General features: G+C 36.6%; 1 protein-coding gene across 3 annotated transcripts in view; it reads right to left on the reverse strand.

Moving 5' to 3' along the window:
* MACROD2 (mono-ADP ribosylhydrolase 2) overlaps positions 1–21,930 on the reverse strand; it is a 1,992,468-nt gene that overhangs the window by 50,020 nt on the left and 1,920,518 nt on the right. For all 3 annotated transcript variants that reach the window (XM_078056907.1, XM_078056906.1, XM_078056905.1), the window contains 2 exons: positions 12,044–12,118; positions 11,682–11,774 (listed from right to left, as the gene is read on the reverse strand). In XM_078056907.1, the coding sequence (XP_077913033.1) occupies positions 11,682–11,774; positions 12,044–12,118 (168 nt within the window). The remainder of the gene's footprint in view (positions 1–11,681; positions 11,775–12,043; positions 12,119–21,930) is intronic.

Genomic DNA, 21,930 nt, shown 5'->3' on the forward strand with positions numbered 1-21,930 from the left:
TCCCTCCTCCACATTGCCTCCTAGACTGGCCCCTGTGGGAGGGACACACTGCACCCTGCCCATAGGAAGGCACACGTGGGGACAGAGGCTTATAGGGAGGAGCAGCTGCTGATCTCAGACACCCTGGGGTTCAATTTGGGAAGAGGTACCCTAATGCCCGGTGTCCCTGGTTGTCCACAACAAGGCTAAAAGACCATCCCCTCCCATGGTGCCTGATGGGGGTCAGCTGGTATGGATAATAAACAAGGGCTTTGCCAGTGGTTCTCCAAGTGTATTGCCTGGCCCAGCAGCATCAGCATCACCTGAGCACTTAAACATGCACACTCTCACCTGCCCACTGGCTCCAAACCTACTGAATCAGGGACTCGAGATATAGAGCCCAGCATGCCATCTTTTAAATAAGGCATCCAGGTGATTTGGATCTACTGAGAAGGAGTATGCTCTCTATCATCTGTCTATCTATGTATCTATCATTTTTGCCATGTTTAGCCACTCCAGCCTCCAATGAAATTAAGGCAGAAGGAAAGGTCTAAGGGATTTTCAAAAAGAGTGGTCTAAATATGTATGCCAACTATTAGATTAGTGTTGCCATTCAAAGTATGGTCCACAGACTGGCAGCATCACCATCTCTTAGGAGCTTGATAGTGCAGAGTCCCAAGCCCACCAAGTTCTACCTTATCAGAATCTCTGGGGACAGGGTCCAGAAATCACAAACCCTCTAATGTCTAAATGCACCTAAATCTGAGAGCCTCTGTGCTAGAATAATAGACCAACCATGTTTGCAGTCTGTTTGGCCTTCAACTATTAGAAAACTGTTAGGGTCAAAAAGTTCTCTTTTCCCATTTTGTGCTATTAATCAGAGACAGCCAGATGGAAAGTTTGTTGGGCATGAATTTTATATTTCCTCCATTTCCAAAAGTAGTGGTTGGATATTTACTTTGTTATTTTCCCCAGACTGGAAAATAGAAACCAGCTCTTTCTCATCCTTCCATCCTTCTTCCTTCTCTCCTGCCTTTCTTTCTCTTTCTTTCCCTTCTCCCATTCGTCATTTCCCTAATGCCTTAGAATCCTTTTCTTCTAATCTCCTAGAGATGCATAACTATTCCATTTCCACTTACTGTGGCCATGGTAATTAGATTTACCTGAATTAAATCTCAGTTGTGCAACCAACAGAGACTGACATTAAAAAGGGATGGGTCATGATAATAAAAATGCTGCCTAATTTAGCAGAGATTATAGAAGCAGGAAAAACTTCATGGTAATTCCCAACTGGAACATGGAAAGATATTGGAGCCTCTCCTTTCTCTGGGGACCTATTAAGACAAGCCTGAATTTTCAACATGGTTTGAAGAGCCCATGTTGAGAGGTAATGTATTCCTTTCCTATTGCTGTTGTAACAAATTACCATAGGCTTAGTTTCTTAACATAACACAAATTTATTTTCTTGGAGTTCCAAAGGCCAGAAGTCTGAAATAGGTCTTACGGGGCTAAAACTAAGGTGTCGGCAGAGTTACCTTTCTTCTGGAGGCTCTGGGGAAGAATCCATCTCCTTATATAGTTTAGATTTTAGAGGCTACTTGCATTCCTTGACCCATGGCCTCCTTCATCCATCTTCAAAACTACCAACAGAGTTCCGAGGCATGTGCTCTCTCCCCTCTATTTGTTTCTGTCTCTGTCTCTCTCCCTCTGGCTCTGGCTCTGTCTCTGTCTCTCTCTGTCTCTCTCAAACACCCACCCACACACTGTATCTATATTTACCTTCTTTATTACTTATCATATTTAATTATATATAATTATTAGATTTTTATGTAAGTTTTATTTTCTGATGGCATAGGACTGTCTATAATATTTTGCTAATGGGAAAAACAAGAGTAATGTAGCACACTATGAAATGACTATATTAATTTTGAAAAGTATTCCCTTACATTGAAATTATATGCCCAAATCTTAACATATTATGAGCCACACCTCTCTTGATACCGAATATTATTATCTTATCAACTATGCTCCAAAGCATATGAAAATGAAGGACAGGTGAAGTAAATATCTTGGGTATATTTGAAGAACAAACTGAACATGATGAATGGAAAAAGAACATTCTCCTTTGGAATATGCCTTTAAAAATAAATATCTACTTTTTTCCCCTTTCATTCCTATTTCTCTGTAGCTTTTTTCTATTGGTTTCAATTAAATCCGAGACTAATAAACTATGACATCTCTGAAACATGAACAGACATGCTTCCATGTCGAAAATGTAAGCTCTAACAATGAGATGATATTTACTGGTTAGAAAAATGACTGATTCATCACGACATTTCCTTTGAAGATTCACTATGAAATAAAACAATCGCATACAATCAACCCAAACCCCACTATTGTTAAAATGCTTACCCCCCTTTTCCTTTTCTTTTTTTTTTAATCATTGCAGCAGATGTCATAAAATAAATGTAGTGAAACATTCAAGCAGCAAGCTCCCTAATTGTTTCCATCCTGATTATAAAAACACATTGAAAGGTAAATCCTCACAGTGAAATAAATGAAAAAAATAATTAACATTCAAAGTACTCCTTATACCACCTGCTCTTTACATACTGTGCTGAAATGAAGGCACCTGATGTATAACGAATAATAAAAAGAAATTGAGTTTCCTTCTAAAACAGAAAAGTAGCACTTAAATTTGAAATCAAATCAGAATGGATATACCTTTCGTATAATCAACAGGGTCTGGAATTTCCTTCATCTGAGTCAAGTGAAGTTGTCAAGTCTAAATTCAAGTACAGTAAATACTTTATCTAACATACATCACATATTATTTTGTGGCTATTTGTTATTTTTTTTTTAAAAATATTGTATGCCAATAGATGTTGAGCTTCTGTGTCTTTGAAAGCCGATACTCCAACCATTATCTGAGTTTAAGCTTATATGTTAAAATCTGGGTTGACGATATTTTGGTCTTTACAACAAAATGTGTAAATGAACATATTTACACATTCATATTATTACGAGCCCTAACTATGCACCCCACTCACTTTACACATTAGACCTGCCACCTAATGGACTTTATGTAAAAATGGTTATGATTAGGATGTTTAGTCCACAGTCCTAACGCAGGTCTCACTTGCAGTATACTCAGAGAAAGCAAAGATCAGTTCACTGGTAGATAGGTGGAATCTCCTTTTATTTTTTTATGTTTGAAAATGTATTATTTCTTAAAGACTGTATTTATTTTGAGTGGGGGAGGAGCAGAGGGAGAGGGACAAGCAGATGCCACACTGAGTACAGAGCCCTACGGGGTGCTCGATCCCCTGGCCCTAAGATCAAGACCTGAGCTGAAATCAAGAGTCAGAGCTTCAACTGACTGAGCCACCCAGGCACCCCGAAATCTCCTTTTAAATAGTGGCAAAAAAATGTGTTTATAGGAAACTTAAATTTTTATTCTAAGGGAAAAAGAGCCAAGGCTTCAGAGTATTCCTTCTCATCCAAAGTGTGAAATGTTTGGGGTCCAAGTCACACTTTTTTGGGTCGCCTCTAATGGAGGCTAACATCAACATCAGAGGGAACCATTTTCTCCCAATCCCCTAGTCTGGGGAGGGGTGTGGACAAAGCAAATGCTGTGCCTACAGCTGGGCAAGGCATTGTGGGAATAAACCTGTGTTGGCAAGGCTAATGAAACATACATGCATATATGTCCGTGTGTATTGATAAACAACACTGCATTAACTTAGGAGTTTCTGCATGATCACGAGTGATTTCACATTCAAGATAATTTGGGCTATAGTCACATAGATGCTATAGACTGGGGGTCTGCAAATTTTTTTTTCTGTAAAGGGCCAGATAGTAAATCCGTGGGCTTTGCATGTTTTAATACAATTTTATTTGTGGACACTGAAATTTGAATTTAATAGAATTTCCATGTCTCACAAATTATTCTTTTTTTTCCCCAACAATTTAAAAGTGTGAAAACCATTTTTTAGCTCACAAGCCATACAAAGAGTCAGCAGGCCAGATTTGGCCGATGGGTTGTAGCTTGCTAGAGGCCCCAGATCACTCCTCAAAGATGGTTTCATTTCACCATTCCAAGAGGCATGAGGACAACTACATCTCTCACTAAAGAGGAAACTAAGGCTCTAGGAGGCTTAAGCAGCTTACTTGTGTTTCAAGCTAGTCAGTGTTATATGTTATATAACATATATATATATATATATATATGTATGTCAATATTAGGTGTTTAATAAGTATTTGTTGAATGATGGAACAATTTATCACTCTCAGTTATATGATATGCAGTAGGAAACGGTGTACTAATGTGCTGGTAAGGATCCTACTGCTAGGCAGATTTATGAGTTAGTAGGAAAAACTAACTTTACTTAATTATATCACCAGTAATTAAGTTTTCCTTACCTAGGCTCAGTGTTGTTTGCACGGGGAAATAAATGTATTTCATAATACTAAGGAGCATTGTTTCCATATCTTAACATCTCGGAAATAGAGAATTGTAAAAATTTTTTGGCCAGGACATTGTGATGAAATTGACTGATCCTATGCAGGCACTAACATCAAAAACAAAAGTACCAAAATTTGCAGAATGGGTTTCAATGGCTTAGACGAAAATCCTTGGAAATAGTAGTGAAATAGGGAAGGAGTTGAGGAGGTAGTAAACTGGAAGTGTTTAGCAACTCTCTAAGTAGAAGCAAAAAAGTGAGGTAGCTCTACCTTAATAATAATAGCACAGTGCCTTTTAATTTCTTTATGGATTCTCTTAAAGTCACAGAGGAAGGACAGTATGTGTGAAACAACACAGCTATTGATAACTCTAAATGAAAGCGATTCAGAAGTAGACCCTGAAGATGACGAAGTTTTAGTAATATCTTAACTATTTAATACCTTTCTATGTTTATGTATCCTCCAGTTATTTATGATAAAATCCTATGTCTAGTTATTTTAATAGTTATAAAATAATAGAAATTATTTCAATAGTTATAAAATAAAACAACTAAATGATAAGAAAATGCGTCTTACTTTAATTGGCAAGATTTTTTAAAAAATCCTTAATGATTTGTAAAATAACAGTGCATCTTACAGGTGCGACATCTTAGAGGTAAACATACATCCATAGTATATGTCCATTTATAGTATATGTAGAATAGCAGCCTTTGGCACAAAATGATAGCAAGTAAGTGACAATATCAGAGATGTAATTAGAGGTTGCTGGCCCACCCCAATACTGCCTTGGTTTTTTATCACTGTCTGTGAAACCTATCAGATAACCAACATTGATGAATTCAGTGAAATGGGAAAAAGGGTAAAAATGACAGTTTTACCTTCAATGTGGTGCCAAGAAAAACTGTCTAAGACTTGACAGTGGGCAAAAGAGATCCGTGGGTGTCCCTCCTGTAGAAGGCCAGGTGTTGTCCAGCACACTCTCGGGAACTATCTGATTCTATAGGGTGTTACTCCATTGATGAACTTTCTATCAACTAGACTGTTTTATACATCTGTAGAGATAGAACTTGTAGAAAACTTGTAGTAATGAAAATGTGACTTGTTGGCAGCCATGCAAATACATTCGGTTTGGTGGAGAAGAAGGAATATATTTTATTGCCCTCTATGACATTAACTCATCTTTCAAATTTCAGGACCCCCGAACGTCATGTATGCATGTGTCTATGTGAGGCTATATTCGGTATTCCTGATTGTATGTGCATTATGGAGATGTATACATCTAAAATCTCTTTTGAATCAGTTTTATATCTTACTGGTTCCCTCATTAATTAATGATTTAAAGAAAATCTTTTACATTGATTCATTTTCTATTTGTATGAGAGTCATGATATCATCGTTCTGAAAATTACAATTTAACATTATTTACTATCTTGGAGAAAAAGGCAAATATAATGAGCATGTCACCCAACGTTAACAATTTACTCACTGTCTTTAGAGGAGATTAATTGTCTGGAATGTTTAAGGATATATGCAAAATAATATATGCTTAGATGCAGGTAAAAATCTTTTCATTAGATGTGGTAAGAATTAAGGTATACCATGCACAGAGAGTTGTAGGACTCTAATGGAGCAGAGAGGAATAAAAAGTTCCACACCTGGAGACAGAATTCTACTTAAGGGAGAGGTCTGTATCATCTTTGCAAATTACTTTGATAAGCCACATTGCCATATGCCTCAGGGCAAGACCAGACAACCTAGGCAGGTACAAAGTCAAATTGTAAATGAAACTGGGAAGTTAGGGAGGGGAGGAAATAAAAAAAGACAAAGTGGATTCAGGAACAAAGCTGGATGTTGGGGCTTTATTAGAAGAGACAATCTCTGAAAATTCCCCAGATAGGGATGGGCTAATAACGACAAGTTTCGATCCTAATGTTCACTGAAGCCTACCCATATCCTTAAGTTTCTAGGACTTCCCCCCACCCTTATATGTAAAATGGAGGTTCAGAGTAAATTTTTCAAAATGTTAAAAGATAAGCTGATCCCAGCAAACAAGAGGATTTGGCCAAAAGGCCAAAGTTGGGCCAATAGTATTATAATAATATTATTATTCAAGAGGCATGATATATACTTTCTTAGTGAGTTGACGCTGAATCTAAATTTACACACATGCATACAGAAATACAGGACAGAAGCCAATATTATTGCAGCCGTGAATATACTATTCATTCTTCTTTGTTTTTTAACTTTAAAATGATAGGTCAGGTACATTTTTATTTGAAGAAGAAACATGAAGAAGATTAGCATTCCAAAAATGAATTTAAAAAGTCATGTCAATGTAAATATAAAAATTGTAATTTTACTTGTTATACAGTGTAATTTGAGTGAACTGGTTCTATATGTATATATTGCCTACATACGGATATGCAGAAAACCTAAGTAATTCAGCTTAAAAGGTTGTAATTTTTATGTTCAATCTATTTAACCAATACAAGGAATTTCATTAAACACTTAAAAATATTCATAAAACCTTAGAAGGGACCAGCATTATGAATTTATCTTATATTCTAAAACCAAATTTGGGTTGACAAATTCCAGCTACACCACACCATTAGGACAGAAGACCAATAACAGAAGAAACTATCTGAACATGAAACTGCACCCCCCCCCAACTAAACTGTAGTGCTGTTAACATGAAAAACACAGCATTATGAATGTCGACTTCATTTGAAAAGATGAGATAAAAAGACTTTCTGAAAATAGAAAGTTCCAGGAAGTTAATTGCGCTAGGGGTCAGTTCATATAATAGTTTGTATGAATCAAAAAAATATGTCCGAACTAGGAGTCTCTGGAACAAAGAGCACAGTCTGGAGGAGGAAAGCCTGCCTGCCACGGAGGTTGTGTGTTGCTGCATGGTTGGTGTTGAGGCTGCTTTTCAAGTAGAGAGGAGAGGGCTCTGTCAGTGATGTAAGAATCCCATCAATAGTGAAAAACACCAAGGGCTGGGTAGTGGTGCTTTGTAGACAAAATGAATCCCTATTGGATTTGACGGGTAGGAGCAGAAGAGAAAGTGGTTCACTAACTATGTGTTCACCGAAAGATCCAACAGTGGCCAGAGGAGCCTCGGGAAAGGATGCTTCCCACGTGGATAAGAAAGATGGTGATGGAAAGCCAGGCTGGTTCTGAGTAGAATTTGGGTGTAAACCTACTTGGAGCCGAAAAACATTGTCTCCCCATTGAAAGACTCTTGAGGGAATAATCAGCCATCCAATTACTGGTTGAGTTCTGAAACAAAATATGGTTGATTTGGCTGACCTTTTTGTCTGGTCTAGGGCATCTCTGCATTTTTATCAATAGAATGCAGTAAGTGACACTGAGTAAAACCTGTAATTTCGGCTTTCTCCACATATTGATGATCACTGGCTCCCACGTCGCCTCCCCATGTTTTATCAAGAATGCGGTTCTTTGGCCTTCTAAGAAAATTTGTGAAATTGCATTATTGAGTTCATGCCTCTCATTGTACAACCCCAGAAACTGGGATTCCTAGAAGGTAAAGAATTGCCAGGAACCATGCAGCCAGAGTCAGAAGCCATGGACACTTTGTTCCATGGCCCTGCTCGTCAGAGGCCAAAACACTAGCCTTGCAACATGATAATTTATACTTGTTGTGGCCTTTTAGTTCACTTTCTACTTGTATGCCTGTCTACATCCATCTTTTCCCAAGAAACTCTTAGACCATAATATAGACCTTAGGTTTCCAGTAACATTTTGGTCAACCTGAGATAAATAAAGAATTACTATTTCATATTATACTTATCCATTGATACAAGAAAAATAATTGGGATGTATGCCTTCTATGTAACACTTGAAGAAAAAATCCAATATATTCCTAATAAGTCATATGTGATATAATAATGACATGATTTTAATATAGTTCAGATTTTATTTCAACTATTTCTAAATTCAACTAGAAATAAAAATCTTCAGAAAAATGCTTTAATACTGGCTTTCTCTTTTATGCTAAAACAGGAGATCATATTTCGAGGAGATCTCCTATAACATTACTTTCCTATTAGGTTATCAGCCTAAATGGCGCTATTTTACTGGATTTCATATGTACCACAGATCCTGCTGGGAAAGCATAAAACTGGACTCATTTAGGAAGAGGCAATGTGGCTCTATGAGAAAAGCTGCCATATGTGAAACCTCACTTTATGCCTGTTGAAATTTTTGTATTTCAGATCTCCCAGGGATATGTCCATTGTGCTATTGTATAATTTTATCAGCATGAACTTCTGCTGAATATTTTCTCTTCTTTTCAAAACCCGTATTTTGGTAGAGCTAACTTCAAAACTTAATGTTGCAACATCTGTGCCCATACACCTGGGAGCCATAGAAGATGTATCCTGAAGATTATCTACATTTTCTAATCTTATAGAATGCTACAAAATGAGAGAAAAAGGTTATGCAATTTTTTCCTGGTCTGAAATTTTTTGAAAGCAACCACTTTCTGTCTCCTTGGATTCTCAAAATAAAAGAGAACCAATATTTTTAAAGCTATAAAGAATATCCCTACAAATGTAATAGAATATTCATTTGTTTTTGTTCGCAGATAAGAATAATTTTTTAGATGTTTGTGCAACTTTCCATTAAAAGACACTGAATATACACAAAACCTGGAGCTATATTCTCAAAATGCTTTCAAACAAGATTCTAATAGCTCCATGAGCCTAAAGAAAGCAAAAAAAAAAAAAAAAAAAAATTGTCCTTATTTGATTTATTTAGTACTTTTATTCCATGGATCTGCCAATAGATCAATGGTATCTTCTTTTAAAAATAGAAATTATGGTTGGATCAGCACTTCCCAAATAGAAGATTGACATCTTGACAAAGAAAAAGGAGTTTCTGAAGAGAAAGAATTGCCTCCCACCTCACCTTTCATTAATTGTTCTGTCTTTATAGAAAAGAACATACATATCGAAACCACCTGCAGGATTCGGTGTTGAAAAGGAAATGTGCAGAACAATTTTTTTTTGTTGTTGAAGGAAAAAGTGGAAAATATGAAGTTTTGATGGATTCAAAATAGTTAGGAAGGACCACAAATGGACTTGAGCAACTCCACATGTGGATTCTCTCGACTTGGTCGTCAATTTATCGAAGTGTGAGGCATAGTAAACACTGAGTGCTTTCTATGTGGCAGGTACTGTGATTTCTGTACATGTGTCAACTCACTAAAGTTTCTCCACAACTGTACGTGACAGGTCATTTTGTCATCACCATGTTACAGAGGAGGACACTGAGGCATTGAAACTTGAAAGAACTTGCCCACAGCCACTCAGCATGTCAATGTGGGGAAGAGCTACTCCACAGTGTCCTGACTCTACATCACCCCACTCTCCTCCTGCAACTTCCCTTATGTGTCACAGGCTAGCTATTCACTCTTACTTTGAAGCAAAGAATAAGATGATAAGGGGATGCTTAAGTTATTTCAAATTTAAACAGGAATATGCAAGGCAGGGCCAAGTTAAGTATCTGCCAGAAAGAAGGGGAGGGAAAATTCTGTTAACTCAAAGCCACATGCATTATTACTCTCCTGCAGTGAAAAGTCACATTTGAAAAAAGAAATCCAACTTCAAAGTTGCTACAAGCAAGTAGCCGACTTTGACTTCACTTCTTTCTCACGAGCCATTCTGCCATGTGCTATAGAGGATGGGCATCCCTGCAAGGGAGAGGGATGCGGGTATTTAATTCCTCAGTAATTAGAGGAGGGCTAGATGCTGGAGAACTACTGGAAGAAGGGACACCAAGTCAGTGAGTGCGGAATGCCAGCTTTTCCCTTGTAGGTCAAGTCAAAAAGAAGAAAATGTACCCGTTGTTTCATGTTCCTCATTTGCATGTCTTGAGGCACAATATACAAAGTAAATAATTTCTGCTATAGAGAAAGTAAACAGGCAGGCAAGACATTGTGTGTTTTACATGTTAGAAGTACAACTGAAGAGAACAATGCCATGTATCTGTCTGAAGTCAGGGTCCTATCAATTCTCTGTTACATCATCAGACATAAAATACTCCAGATATGCCATTTACTTGACTTGCCGGGAACATGGTATCATGAGCCTGAACTAGGATTTGCAGGGAAATGGAGAAAAGACTATTAGAAACAGAGAGATGGAAGAATATTGTGTTCTAAATGCAATGGAAATCTTAAAAAAGATGTTGAAATCACTAACATGGCTTAGTAATTAAACTGTGTCAATGCCCCGGCCAAGAAGAATTCGTAATTTGGAAGCTGTAGTTACTATAGACATGATTTTATTATTGAGATCATGTCTGTGTTTTAATTTGGAAACAAAATTGATCACTGTGTTCAATAAACAAGGCCTGTCAAGTTATTACTTTGCAACAGCTTTGCAAACACATACTTATTTAAGAGCAGCATGATTTATGATATAGTATACCAGACAAATGATTTCATTTTTTATTTCATATTGAGCTTCTTTCAAGAGATTGTTTTATATTTTAAAATGGAACTCATCAAGTTCTTCAATAAATATTAAATTTCTTTGATAATAGGTTTTTAATATAGATATTTTAAAAGGATGCCTGTCTTTACTCCAATATATTGACTTGATGCCCCAAATACTTCTTTAAAATTTACGAAGTGTTCGTTCCTCCTATGTCTTCAGAAATCATTATAATGCTCACTTATTTTTTTTAACAGTATTCAATATTACTGCATCCTAATATTAGTGGACAAAGCATGCAATTTAGAAGGTTCATGTAATGTGTATATTTTACATAAATTGCTTCTTTAATCAATACCATATGAAGGACGACAGAAGGAAATCAATACAGAAAGTCTTATCTTTGTGTTTTAAAGCCATCTCAGACTTTCTAAGACTCTTATCCATCTAGATCCATCTAGTCCATAATTTCAATTCCTTATAGGCTTTCTCAATACTAGAATTTTTGTATTTCATGATTTTTAAATTAAATTAAATTAAATTGAAACAAATAATAAAAAACATCTTCAAACTCCTTGAAAGGGCAAAAATTACAAGTATCTTCTTTTGCTACTTCTAGATTTTGTTCTACTCTCACAAGTAGGTTCAGGATGAAAGAAATGCTCATTTTCCCTCTTTACAGACTGCTATTGCAGGAGGGTAACTGATGGTTTCCTTCTAGGTGGGAATCCCAGGAAACTCTTTATTCTTGATGGGTTAATTTAAGAGCAGTCCTACCTTTTTCACCTTCTTTGTCTTCTTGGTCATCTGTTAGCGGGATCACTTCTGGTTGCTCCACAGTCGTGTCATCTTCCTGGTTTGGTGAGAGCTCTAAATAGAATGAGACAGAAGGAGACTCAGGTATGTTTTCATCGGAATCATTGAGAAAACAAAGTGACTAAAGCAGAGAAAGTTAAAGTTCCTTTCTTTTTCCCCTCCGAGAGTTTTAAGAGGCACACAGAGCAGAACACTATTGCCATGCTCTGGTAATTAGTGCCTAAAACACACATGCACACTACTCACAAACACCAGGATAAACAAAAGTCATGGTTCACAGTTTCATCTCATTCTTGGATAACAAGGCATTCTGGTTTCAATACCTTCTGTTTCCATATATGAGCTCTGGGAGTCTGCCTCAATTTTTATTTCATTCTTCATTGAATCATGCTCTTGTCCTGTTAAGAACAGTGGTTGAAAAATAAAAGAAATGAGACATGCATGATCGTAGGTTTATCCCTGGTTTGGAAAAGCAAAACATTCAGAAACCGTGTTTCGATCCTGCATGGAGAGGCAGAGAACGGTTTCGAACCAAAGTGTGCAACTTTGCAAGTCATCAAATTTATGTCAATTATTTTATGAGAAATAGCCAGGTAATTAGGCAAAAACCTCTTCTTTGGACTGACTGGTGTAATTGGTGTTTAGCTTATCAATGCACTGAACGTCGATGGACACAACCTGGAAGTTCTGAAATTTTAAGTAATTCCTGGGCTGTATGGGTTATCTACACTTAATTTTCCTTTAAGATGTATAAATTTCCTGTACTGAGGATTCCTAGAAAATTAAAACCCTAGTATTCTCATTCTCCCATTAAAAGAGCATGAACAACTTAAGTAATGTGAGCACGCAGGGATTGGGTCACCTAACAGCTCAACCATTCTGTTAAGACACCTACTAAATATAGCAAAGATCAGGAGAGAATTCAGCCAATTCTTGATTACTCCAAGGCTGATTATCTAGTAATGGTTTCTCTTCCACACCCCCTGGCTTCTCCCCCTCCCCTCCCCTGTAGAGTTTTGAATATTTAAGTGCTCATTAAGAGAGGAAATTGAAATCTGTCCATTTGCCTCATTTTAATGAAAGGTTTTATGCTGAGAATATGCTTTTTTTAATGCTGAGAATATTTAACTGTTAAACTAAAAAAAAAAAAAATCCAGAGCTAGAGTTGGTTATTGGCATGAAGGGGATACAGAGGGGCTTGGACTCTGCTGTGGTAGACTGCATTATTGTTTCAACTGGTCCCTACTTCTTCCTGTAAGAGGATTCAACTCCATGTCTGTGACCATGTGACCTGCAGTGGCCCCTGTGGGACAAGTGTTTGTTCCCACCTCACTGACACCAGGTCTATTAGTGTGACTTGGTTTACAAAATGGCACATTTGGGCAGAAGCTTTAAGATCCATTGCATGTGTCCTCCATCTTTCTTGCTCCTAAGTGAGTGTGCTCCTTCAGTCTACATCCTGGAATGAAAGCATGTGGAGCAGAACCAAGCAGAGACAAAACACACCTTTGTTGTCAGCCAATGGAACTTTTAGGATTATTTGTTACTTCAGCAAAGCTAACTCGTACAACCCTTTATCTTTACAGTTTCCTCTTTCATGCAACTATCCTTAAGCTGCCCACTCTATGGCTTCCCCTTGGTTCATTCTCTGCTAGCATGACCCCCCAAAAAAGTTTTTTGACATCATTCCTCTTGAGCTCAATTTTAATCAAAAGGATCCGATAAAATAATTACAATGGAGGCATATTTATCTGTCTGATCATTGAAGCGAAATTTCTCAAGCTGTCTTTGATGACTCTCTGTCATCACTTCTAAAATTCAATGAAGTGCCATGTCTTGATGATTCTGCAAAATGTTTCTCTTTTCCCACACTTCATTTCCCCTTCCCCTTTCCTCATTTAAGGATATATTGTCTCTCTCTTGGATCTGTCATTTTTTTCTCCTGTAGTGTATCCTGTGAATTGCTAGCTGAAATACCTTTTAAAACATGGATTTGATCAAGATGTTTCCCCTGCCGATAAACCCCATTCACCTCCATTCCACTCTGGTGCTACTTAAACTATGGTCTGTGGGTAAGCAACACTGGAATTTCAAAAATATAGGAGTTCAGGCCTCATCTCAGACCTAGAGTCAGATTCTGCATTTTAACAAGATTTCTAGGTGATCTGTATGTGCATTAAAGCTTGAGAAGCACTGGCCTAGGATATATGTGTATCTGCAAATTATTTATCCTATAAAAAATGCCAGACTTGGCCCAGACACTTCACATACATTATCTCTAATTACCACATTAGCTCTGAAATTAAGTCTTGTGATACCCATTCTGCTTTCAAAATGTTCAACTACAAATCCTTTCTTCCTTTTTGTTTTGCTTGGACATGTCTTTATTTTGCCTTTTAGTTTTTAAATTGAAGTATATCTTGCTATAGTAAAACACACAAGTCGTAAGTATATAGCTTGAAGACTTTTGACATGCACATACATGTGTCTCCCTGTGCGATCACCACCCAGAACAAGAACATTTCTAGCACCAGTGGCTCTCCCTGTTGGTACGAATGGACACCCTACAACAGGTGAAAGGTAATAGTTTTGTCTGTTCTTGAAATTCATAAAAACAGAACATACACTATATGCTCTCTTGTAGCTTGCTTTCTCACATGTCCTCTGTGAGATTAATCCCAGTTGTTGTATATGTCAAGTGTTTATTCTTTTTTGTGGATGTATACTATTCCACTATCCAAATATATTATGTCCTATGGATGTTGAATTGTTTTCAGTTTGGGGCTATTATAAAGAACACTGCTAAAAACATTCTTGTGCGTGTCTTTTGGTGGATATATGTATTCATATCACTTGGATATAAACTCAGGAGTGATATTGACAAGTAATAGGCAACACATAACTTTGGCTTTACTAAATCCTGAAAAACAGCATTTGGAAGAGTGTGTTCCACTTTATACTCCCACAAGAAATGTATGAGAATTCCATGTGTGCCCTTTATCCTTCAGACAATGTCATGATACTACTAGTCACAAAATTCTTTAATATGGAGAAGAAAGCTGTGCAAAATCTTTTCCCCAAAACCCATTTTTTTCTTCACCTTTGGGTACCATATAAAGCGATAATGCCACACACTATTGGTCACTTACTTGACACTGTATTATGTGCTACTAAATGACAGATACGTCAGGTGCTGGAAATAGATCTTAAATAAAATAGATACAATACTTGTCCTCAAAATGCATAGTTGAAAGGAAAAAGGCACTAAATGTGCATAAAGTTCTTTCTAGTAAGATGTGAAACAGAGTTCCAAATTTATGAAAAACTCACTTTTAGCAGATTTTTAGACCACATGAAACTGCGAGGGATAACAAGTATACTGGACAACAAAATCAACACTGAAGCACTCTTAAACAGACTAAATGAAACATGAAGAAATTTGATAAGGATAAATGTTAAATTCTAAAATCAAGTTTCAACTTCAAGGAATGAGATGGGAGGAAATCAATCCTATTTCTGGTAAAACTAGAGCTACAGGTTTTGTATTCCATGTTTACCCTAGATAAATACTGGATGGATATCAGAATAGTTGGATGGAGAGAAGGATTATAGCACATGGAAAGTGAAGGGGAGGGATGCCTGGATGGCTCAGCCAGTTAAGCATCTGCCTTCAGCTCAGGTCATGATCCCAGGTCCTGGGATCGAGTCCCGCATTGGGCTCCTTGCTTAGCGGGGAGCCTGCTTCTCCCTCTGCCTGCTGCTGCCCCTGCTTGTGCTTTCTCTCTCTCTCTCTCTCTCTGAAAAATAAATAAATAAAATCTTAAAAAAAAAAAGAAAGAAAATGAAGGGGATTTCTCCATTTATTTCCTGGCAAACATCTTGCCTGGATAGCTCTTTCTAGCTATCCAAACAAACAGGAGACTTAAAAATGAAACATAATAAAAGAGGGGAATTATAGTAAGGGAAAAATATTTTCGTAAAAAAAATATATTCAGAAAAACATAAAACATAGCATTTTTGGGTTTGCAATGAACTCTAAGAACGGATAAATAAGGAAATGAAAAGATGTATTAAATGAAGAAGAAATTGTCTGAGACAATCAGAAAAATCTACAAGCCTAAAAACACAATGACAACATGAACATCAGCAAAGGATGTCATAAAAGAGAATGAACACTATTCATAAATTAATGTTTTAGAAATCAAACTTTTGAATTAAAATTCACTAAGAAGGCAAAAGTTAGGGAGCAAAATGAAACACAAAAAGATGATAGATACAGAGGACAGAAAATGCAATAGAATTTCTAATTTAAGGATTAGAGGAAGTCTAAGCAGCTGTATTTTTTTGTGATAGCAACCATTAAAAACATTATGAGATTTTCAAAGATTGTAGAACATAGAATATGATTTCATTTTTTGTAACGATGTACTCATCTGCATTTTATATTTTACAACAAATGCATATTATGTAATTTAATAATTATAATGAAACAATTTAGAAAATAGAGAAAAATGCTTTCAGTGATATCATAGAAGAAAAATTTGTAACTAAAAGGTGTTTGAGTCTAGCCAAATCGTTACTTTTGCTCAATGTCTACTCTATTTGAACTCTAAAGAAACACTTGAGAAATTCAGCTGTTGAGTACCTCTTTCTTCTTGAATGTTCCTCTTTTTTGTCTTTTGGTCAAATCACCTACCTTTCTGTTCTATGTCCCAACCTACTCACCATTTTCTAAACATATTACTTTATTTCTTGTCTTTGTGTCCACTTAACACATGTTCTCATTGGTTGAAATACCCCATGTTCCCCCTTTCTATCTGGTAAAATTCTCCTCATCTTTCAAAACTAAGTCATCAATTTACTTTTCTTTGTAACATCCTCTGAATCACTAGGCAGGATCAATCATTTTCATGTTTTTGCTTATTGAGTTCCTTTGCTCATTTATCTATTTATTATTCATCTTATTACACTGTATTATAGTTGTATCTGTAAACGTCTCTCTTACCAGGCTATGAGCATTGTGAACATAAAAACTGTGCTTTATTCATATTTCCCTTCCCAGTACCTACTAATAAGGATTGATCAATAAATATCTATTTAATTGGCTGTCCATTATAGTACTCATCTATGTCTGCAAATAGTAATTAGGGACCGTAACTTACTTTCTATTGCATCCTTTAGCAACACAATAAGTGCCTTAGGCTGCTAAGCACTCCGTATACTATATTTATTGGAAAGAACCCTGAAAGAAGAACTTGAAGTTTTAGGCAAATCACAACCTCTTTGGGCTTCAGGTTCATTATCTATTTTTAAGGCTGTAGAACTAGATAATATCTTAGATTCCCTCTGTCTTGGGCATTATATGAGGATCTGTCTCCTGTTAAAGCTTCTAGTCACCGCTGATGTTTGTTTATTGGGTGGATGATATTGAGAGAGGACATTCACTGTCTGAGTGAGCCCCATTCTCCATCGCTGTTGAAATAGGGAACCAACCACCACACCTATTCCTGGATCCCTGCTGGGACCCTTGACTTGTCATTTGCAATCGGGCTTTGTCTGCACAATGAAGGCAAGAGTAGAGCATTCAGAGAACAGAAGCAGCCACTCTGTATTCCTGTGTGTCCCCAGTCCCAGTGCCCCATCTGATAAATCTTCAGAGGAATTTAATCAGGGATAGGAAGACCACAATTCAGCAGGGCCTGGGGCCCCTGCTGATAAGGGGGGGACTGCCTGAGGTGGCAGCCTAAGGCTCTTGATGAATACTAGGGATTTTCTCTTTGACTAAGAAGGCCCTGGCACTTCACTTTGAGGATGAGAGGCATTGCAAAGTTCTTGTGGAGTATTTCGCCCCCCTTGCCTTTTCACTTCTTCCCCCTCTTGATGTTTTTCAACCTGTGTGCTTTACATATTTTGACAGTCTTTTCCTGAAATAGAAATACATATATTTTCTTCTTTCTAATTTTTCTGAAATAAAGTCAGTAAAAAATGGGAAAGAAATGAGGTGCACAGCTTTGAAATCCAACAGTAATCATATTTGCTCATTCCTGAGCCAAGCCAGGACTAGGCATATTACACAAAGAGGAAGTACTTGTGTGAGCTCCTTGCCCTGCACCCAGGCCTGCTGTGTGTTAATGATGACTCCAGGAGTCTCCAGCCCTTCTGCCTTCCTCTACAGTGCACTCAGACATTCCATTTGCTTTCTTGACCCCATGGGGGCAAGCTTTATGTTTGCCTCTCCACATTCAGTCTAGTTGAATTCCACCCACTGTCCTCTGCCTTAATCCCTCCTGGCAGAGGAAACAAAGGAACATAAAGGGTCCCACAGTTTATATATATATTTTTATACAGTGAACTCAATCATCCATGCTAATGGGAGGGGACTATTAGAACAGATAATCCAAAAATCCATTCACTTTTCTTTAGAAATAGATCACGTGATTATTTCTTGGAGCCCTGGCAATTAAGTTTGGCTCAAGCTAATGCTTTAAATAATTTGCATAAAAATTGGTCTGGGGCCATCAGTCTGGAACTAAACATTTCTAGAGGATAAACCTAAATGCACTCTGTAAATGGACTGGTTTTGAACAATAGTAACAAAAGTATAGTTTTATTGTTTGCAGATTATTATATGCTCAAATCTTCATAAGAACAAAGACTTTGTTTCTTCGATGCTTGTCTTAAAGACAATGGAAAATTGTGTCCTTTTGTTAAACCTGAAACTTGATTGCTGCTAATATTCAAAATTTTACATGTTTACCATGTCTAAAAATAACCTCAGTTTAAGAGCAAAAATTAAACCTAGATTAGTGTGAATTTGATTATCTTCTAGATACCCTTCATTTTTTTTTTCCTGGGGCCAAAAAGCTTACTACCTAATGTAAATTATTTCTAAAATTATTTTTTCTTGCAGTTACAAAAGAATTGTAGTTTCCTTCTAGAAACACTGAAAAATACATATAAGTATTCAGAATTATGAGTAATTTTATAACTATAATTCATAGCTATAATAATTTTATAACTGTCACGTTAATATTGTAAAGTGCTATCTTTCTTTTGTGTGTGTATATATGTATGTAGATGTACATCTGTATATGCATACATGTGTGTACACATGCATGTAGATATACCTTTGTATATGCATACATATATATGTATCTGTATATATATGTTTGTGAGTCTTTGTGTATGTGGCTCAATACACATACACATACACAGAAATATATAAATAGATCCTAGGATCAAAATGAATTTACACTTTGATTCTTACTTTTTTAGTTCATATTTTTATAAGCATCTTACACTGTGATTAAAATTTCTTCAGAAGTTTTATTTTTAAAAGATGCAGTATATTCCATGTTATGGACAAAATTTTGGATGTCTCCTTTCTTTTCCCCTATTAAACATAGTATTGCAATGAAGATTTTTGTCAATACATGTCTCCCTACTCTTGGTGGGTGTTACTTTAAGACAAATTCCTAAATCATAATTCTAGGACAAAAGTATGAACTCTTTACTTTTTATTAGATTTTGTCGAAATTGCTGATGAGGAGGTTATGTCTTTCAGTCTACCGCCAATGGTGTGTGAGCATGATTGGATACCCTATTCCCAGCAATTCTGGGCATTATCAATCCTACTTAAACTTATCTGATATTCAAAAGGAGAAGACACTGAAATCATGTTTTTTTGCATTTCTTAAAAGATTTTATTTATTTGAGAGAGAGGGAACACAAGCAGGGGGAGTGGCAGGCAGAGGGAGAAGCAGGCTCCCTGCTGAGCAAGGAGCCCAATGCGGAATTTGATCCCAGGATCCTGGGATCATGACCTGAGCTGAAGGCAGACAATTAACCGACTGAGCCACCCAGGCGTCCCAATTCATCTTTTGTAAATTATAATTGAGTCCTTTGTCCATTTTTCAATTGTGTTTTTCTTTTTTATTTTTTTAAAGATTTTATTAATTTATTTGACAGAGAGAGAGATAGCGAGAGCAGGAACACAAGCAGGGGGAGTGGGAGAGGGAGAAGCAGGCTTCCCGCCGAGCAGGGAGCCCGATGCGGGGCTCGATCCCAGGACCCTGGGATGATGGCCTCAGCCGAAGGCAGACACTTAATGACTGGGCCACCCAGACACCCCCTTTTTTTTCTTATTGATTTATGAGGTCTTTTTTTTCTGATTCTTTATCATTTAGTTTGAGGGTACTTTTCCTGGGAGTTTTTCTTTAGAATTTGATTATAATCTTTATCATGTCAAAATGTATATATTCAGATTTAGCCATTTCTCTCTTTTATGACATATTTTGACACATGCACACACATTTTGCAGATATATATATATGTATGCCTTTTTATAACATATGTATACAATCATGTGTTTATGCGTTTTTATTTACAATTCTCAAAGCAGTTCTTATTTCAAAATTAAAAAAAAATCGCGTTTTTGTTCTTTTAGTCTGGTATTTTTAGTTTCATTTTTACATTCCATCTTTGCTCCTCCTGTAATTTAAGCTGGTATAAGGAATGGGGTTGGGATTCAGATTATTTTTCCAAATGGCCAACCAATTGTCTTAATGCCATTTGTGGAGTCATCTGTCTTTGAAATGTCAGCCTGAAGATGTGCTAAAAACCCACATCTACTCTGGTCCATTTCTAAACTCTATTCTGTTTCATTTATTGACTTGCCTATTCCTATAGTAGGACTACACTGTTAATCACATTTTTCAAAGATTCCATATTATTTTTAGTCTATTTATTCTATCATCAATTGAAAATATACCTGTGAATTCCCCATTGCATTTCCAATGGGAATTTATTCATACTGTATCATCTGGCACATAAAAAACCATCATTATTATATTAAATCAGGGATTTAAATTTTTATTGATATAAAATGAGCAATTCTTTCTTGCTTGAGGCTTTTTGCTAGAATTCTAACTGGATAGATCCTTAAGTAGTTTCTCATGTTTTCTTTTGATGCTCATTTCCCAAATTTACCTTTCCTGACTTTATATTTTTTTATTTTTATTTATTTATTTGTTTGTTTGTTTATTTTAAAGATTTTATTTATTTATTTGACAGAGCGCACAAGCAGGGGGAGCAGCAGTGGGAGAGGGAGAAGCAGGCTTCCTGCTGAGCAGGTAGCCCGATGCAGGACTCGATGCCAGGACCCTGGGATCATGACCTGAGCCAAAGGCAGACGCCTAACTGACTGAGCCACCCAGGCACCCCCTTACTTTATATTTTTTAAAAATTTTAAAAAAGATTTTATTTATTTATTTGAGAGAGAGAGTGACTAATCAAGAGAGAGAGAACATAAGCCAGGAGGGAGAGGCAGAGGGAGAGAGAGAAGCAGACTCCCTGCTGAGCAGGGAGCCCAATGCAGGTTTTGATCCCAGGACCCCGAAATCATGACCTGAGCTAAAGGCAGATGCTTAACCGACTGAGCCACCCAGGCGCCCCTATTTATTTTTTAAATTAATTCAACCCAACTGGCTTTTACACTTAATAAATTAACCTAATTACATTTCCTGTCATAACCACTTGCCTGTGTTTCTGTTATCTTATTTGATATATTGTGCTTTTTTTACACTGCTATTTATTTTTTTTTATTTGCATTATTGAATATACTCATGTGTGGTATGAAACATACCAGGAAATTGAGAGAGTAAGATCTCTTCCTTTAATTCTATTGTGATTTAATTCTATTTGTGATTATCACCAATTTTTTTCAAAGGTATTCTTAACCCTAACTCATATTGTCAGAATCTATAGCAGAGCAGGATTTTCAGTTTTTGACTACCTTTACTGAAATCAGCTTTTTGTGCAACTCTCCCTTCTCCCCACCATAATCTTTGCTTTATAAACTCTGACATTGATACTTCCTTCCTTTTCTCTCACTCCTTTTCTCCCTTTCTTCCTTCCTCTTTTAACTATTCTCTAAAAATGCAACAAAATATAGGAAAGTACACAAACAATACAGAGAGTTCAGTTAAATAACCAAAAGCAATTAGAAAAACTACATATCCTTATAGTTACAGAAACTAGATATCCATCCAGTCCAGAAGCCCAGCTCATGGGCCAATCAGAATATCATCCCTAATCACCAAAATTTAATCAGCACCTTAACTCAGAGTGATCACTACCTAGATTTTCTTTATCATTATCCCAACTCAGTCATTTCTTTCTAAATAGTATCATTATCTTTTTCTGCTTTTCG

This window comes from Halichoerus grypus, chromosome 10 (genome assembly GCF_964656455.1).
Source record: "Halichoerus grypus chromosome 10, mHalGry1.hap1.1, whole genome shotgun sequence".
In the NCBI taxonomy this organism is placed as follows: domain Eukaryota; kingdom Metazoa; phylum Chordata; class Mammalia; order Carnivora; family Phocidae; genus Halichoerus; species Halichoerus grypus.